Source organism: Mangifera indica, chromosome 10, assembly GCF_011075055.1.
Source record: "Mangifera indica cultivar Alphonso chromosome 10, CATAS_Mindica_2.1, whole genome shotgun sequence".
Lineage (NCBI taxonomy): Eukaryota > Viridiplantae > Streptophyta > Magnoliopsida > Sapindales > Anacardiaceae > Mangifera > Mangifera indica.
In genome coordinates, this window is record NC_058146.1 from 9,696,479 (window position 1) to 9,701,294 (window position 4,816).

A 4,816-nucleotide genomic window follows, 5' to 3' on the forward strand; every position below is an offset into this window, starting at 1 on the left:
ATTTTTTAACATGAAATTGATTAGTTGTTAAAAAATTTATGTTCATAATTATATTATTTATATATATTTTTGTAAAATTTTAATATAATATTGATAAATAATAAAAGAATCTCCTAAAATGATTTGATTACCCATATACAATTCTTTGTATTTATAGAGTTAGAGGTTGATTTTGATTCAACCAAACCTTGGGTGGAAAATAGTCTTTTGGCCATGTGAATACAATGCCAAAGTTAAAGCCGGCGAATTTAAACACCTAATTTGAATTGATCGGAAGATTCCAAAGTCAATGGACGCGACGAAGAAAGTCGTACATATACTTCTATCCATAAGGTGCTAATTAATTTTAATTTTTTTTTAACATATATACAAGTTATCATACGAAATAAAATACCTTCATATAAAAATACATTAAAAAAAAAAAAAAGTCTCTGGTTTAAAAAGTCAATTTGACCGCCACCCCCTTTCCTTCCTGCCTTTTTGGTTTTCGCGTTTTATAAAAAAACTCCCCAACAATATATATGTACCGTCCTCCACCATATTCACCATTTAAACTGACTAGATTGAAGCCTGACACGTCCAACATCTTCTTCTTCAATACCCTTTCGTTACCATTTCTATATATACTTGTTCATACTCTTCATCTGATTCAGTTCTAAAGTGAATTATACTCTTTTTACCCAGCTTTATTTCCTTCATAATGAGAACAGAAGACGGGAAAGGAGCTTATTCGGATAACAATTCCGATAGCGAGAGCATTTCCAGTGACAGAACCGCTTTCAGTGGCCCTCTCGGTGCTGCTATTCATAACAACAAAAGGGCCTCCAAGAAGAGCGCCAGGTTCAATCTTTCAAATGAGATAATAAACGCTTCAAATCCTACTGCTGATGATGACAATTACGTCGAGATCACTCTCGACATTCGCGACGATTCTGTTGCCGTTCACAGCGTGCAACATGCCGGAGGCGGAGGAGCTCTACATGAGGATCCGGAGTTGGCTTTGTTGGCGAAGAAGGCGTTAGAGAACAAATCCTCCTCCGTTCGCTCTTCGTTGTTTCGCAATACGTCGTCGCATCTAAAGCAAGTTTCTCAAGAGCTCAAACGTCTCGCTTCGTTTACTAAACGATCGAGCAGGCGGTTTGATCGCACAAAATCAGCTGCTGCACACGCCTTGAAAGGTCTCAAGTTCATCACGGCAAAAACAGGAGCTGCTGGAAATGGATGGCCTGATGTCGAGAAGAGATTTAACAACCTCACCGCCTCCACAAACGGCATGCTTCAGAGCTCAATGTTCGGCGAATGTATAGGTAACATAATTTTACTATTACTAATGTCCTAGAAATTAAAATTCATGATGATGGTAAAGATGAATAATCGCTTTATTATTGATTTTTATTACAGGTATGAACTCGAAGGAGTTCGCGGGAGAATTATTTAAGGCTCTGGGTCGGAAGCATAATGTAGCCGGAGATGCGATTACAAAGGCACAACTCAAACTATTTTGGGATCAAATTTCTGATGAGAGTTTCGATTCCAGGCTGCAGACTTTCTTTGACATGTAAATCTTTTTTTGGGATTAAGACTGATGTTTATTTTCTCAATTATATGTCACTTTTTACTAATGACACAATTATTGGTGATTACAGGGTTGATAAAGATCAAGACGGAAGGATCACAGAAGAAGAAGTCAAAGAGGTAGGCGAATTTATACTTGCTCAAATCAATTCGATTACATTCATCAAAAACAGGACCAGAAATTGTTGACTTTTTTTTTTCCTAATTAATTAACAAGTTGATTTTGGTTTTCTTTTTTTTTTTTTTTTTTTTTGTAGATTATAACTCTTAGTGCTTCTGCAAACAAGTTGTCAAACATTCAGAAGCAAGCACAGGAATATACAGCTTTGATTATGGAAGAATTAGACCCTGATAATGTTGGATACATTATGGTAATTAATATTAATTTACTCAATTAATTCACAAATTTGACTCATTGATTTTAATATTCTGATGTCTGGTTAATTAATTAATTACTGTTTGAATAGGTTCATAACCTGGAAACACTTCTTTTGCAAGCACCAAATCAATCAGTGAGGGTTGGAGATAGCAGAATTCTGAGTCAATTACTGAGCCAGAAGCTGCAGCCTACACAAGAGAGCAACATTGTGACAAGAAATTATGAGAAAATGAAGTACTTTTTGACTGATAATTGGCAAAGAATTTGGATTATGATGCTGTGGCTCGGAATTGCATCGGGTTTATTCACGTATAAGTTCATTCAATATCGACACAAAGCCGCCTATGATGTGATGGGGTATTGTGTTTGCATTGCTAAAGGAGGAGCAGAAACTCTTAAATTTAACATGGCTTTGATTTTACTACCAGTTTGCCGCAACACCATTACTTGGCTGAGAAACAAGACCAAATTAGGTCTTGCGGTGCCCTTTGATGATAATTTGAATTTCCATAAGGTAAAAGTTTCTAAAACAAGCAACATTTTGAACATTGTTTAGGGTTGATTTTGCAAATTATTGATGTGCCCTTGCTTTAATTTGTTTAGGTGATTGCGGTGGGGATTGTAATTGGAGTTGTTCTTCATGGTGGGGCTCATTTGACTTGTGATTTCCCGAGGCTTCTTCATGCCTCAGAAGAGAAATATGAACCTATGGAGCAATATTTTGGGGATCAACCAACAAGTTATTGGTGGTTTGTTAAGGGAGTTGAAGGGATTACAGGAATTATAATGGTGGTGTTGATGGCTATAGCTTTTACACTCGCCACCCCTTGGTTTCGACGCAACAAGCTTAACCTCCCTAAACCCCTTAAAAAACTCACTGGCTTCAACGCCTTTTGGTACTCACACCATCTGTTCGTAATAGTCTACACTCTCCTGGTCGTTCATGGAATTTACCTGTACCTCACCAAAACGTGGTATCAAAAGACAGTAAGTTATCAAATTAATTTCATCTTCCTCTTAAATTCAGAATCAGAATCCTCTCTTGAGCTGAAATATTTTTTTATGATTATAGACGTGGATGTATCTTGCTGTGCCTGTTCTTCTATATGGTTGTGAGAGGCTGATTAGAGCTTTTAGATCAAGCATAAAGCCTGTGAAGATTCTAAAGGTTGCTGTCTACCCTGGAAATGTATTGGCTTTGCACATGTCAAAACCTCAAGGATTCAAATACAAGAGTGGACAATACATGTTTGTCAATTGTGCAGCTGTCTCTCCTTTTGAGTGGTGGGTCTATATGTAGTTTGAGTAAATTTTACTTCAAACAATTTGTCACTGTCAATTTAATTCATTAGGTCATTCATAACTATCGTGACAGGCACCCATTTTCCATCACTTCAGCCCCCGGAGATGACTATCTTAGTGTTCACATTCGAACTCTTGGTGATTGGACTCGACAACTCAGAACTGTTTTCTCCGAGGTTAGTCATTGACTCTAAATGAATCATGTTGTTTTGAAGTAACATTGATTAATTTATATGGATCAATTGTGCTATGTTTATATTTTTTTAGGTTTGTCAGCCCCCACCCGCCGGAAAAAGTGGACTTCTAAGAGCTGATTACATGCGAGGAGGAAGCAACCCAAGGTAAATATACTCATTCTATTACGCATATATCTTCTTGTTATCAGAATGTAGGTCTAGGTTTCTAATGTTAATAATATATAACATAGCACTCATTTCATGAATCTCGATGATTTATATTTTGCAATAATGCTTAATAAATTAACTGAAATGCAGCTTTCCCAAGATTTTGATAGACGGTCCATACGGGGCACCAGCACAAGACTACAAACAATATGATGTGGTGCTACTTGTGGGATTAGGAATTGGAGCAACACCTATGATCAGTATTGTTAAGGACATAATAAATAATATTCACTCAGATGAAAATTCAGATTTGGAAAGTGGGAGATCATCAAGTGGCAATAAAAACAATAGCAAAGGATCCTTCAAAACACAGAAGGCATACTTCTATTGGGTGACACGTGAGCAAGGCTCATTCGAATGGTTTAAAGGAATAATGAATGAAGTGGCTGAGATGGATAAGAAACAAGTAATAGAATTACACAACTATTGCACAAGTGTGTACGAAGAAGGAGATGCAAGATCAGCTTTGATAGCAATGCTTCAATCTTTAGAACATGCTAAGAATGGTGTAGATGTGGTATCAGGAACAAGAGTTAAATCCCATTTTGCAAAGCCAAATTGGAGGCAAGTTTACAAGAAAATTGCTCTTCATCACCCGGATTCTAGAATTGGTGAGTTGAATTTATCTTTTACATATGAACCAGAATTGTCTTCTCATCTAAGCTTTACCTGAAGTTAAATTCATGAGAGCTAACTTAGAATAGTATACAATGACTGACTCATCTTTCACCTACTCAACCCACTTTTCTTTGTCTACATCAAATTGTTGAAAAATGAACAAAATTATTAAACTATTTTTATGGGATTTTATGCAGGAGTTTTCTATTGTGGGGCACCAGCACTAACAAAGGAGCTAAGACAACTGGCTTCGGACTTTTCTCACAAGACATCCACTAAGTTTGATTTTCATAAAGAGAATTTTTGAACAAATTAAGGGGATAATAATGAAGAGGAAGAGGAAGATGATGATGAGATTGAGATTGGTGATAATAATTTATTAATACCTTGTAATCACCAACAATTTCATCACCCAATTGCAAATAGTCATTTAATTTAGCTTACATTTATTTTTATTTTTCATTTAATTAAATCCAAATACATGTCTTGAAGTCTTAGTAGGGTGGTACCTTTTGATAAAAGTCTAATCTTTCGGCTA

The 4,816-nt window shown here is 36.1% G+C and overlaps 1 protein-coding gene across 1 annotated transcript; it reads left to right on the plus strand.

Annotated features, from left to right (window-relative positions):
* Positions 1 to 544: 544 nt before the first annotated feature.
* On the plus strand, positions 545 to 4,816 carry LOC123226881 (respiratory burst oxidase homolog protein D-like). Its single transcript, XM_044651428.1, has 11 exons — positions 545 to 1,307; positions 1,402 to 1,558; positions 1,647 to 1,695; positions 1,833 to 1,946; positions 2,043 to 2,468; positions 2,558 to 2,941; positions 3,027 to 3,238; positions 3,330 to 3,432; positions 3,524 to 3,597; positions 3,751 to 4,271; positions 4,476 to 4,816. The coding sequence occupies exons 1-11, from the start codon at positions 701 to 703 to the stop codon at positions 4,583 to 4,585; spliced, it is 2,757 nt and encodes a 918-aa protein (XP_044507363.1). The 5' UTR covers positions 545 to 700; the 3' UTR covers positions 4,586 to 4,816.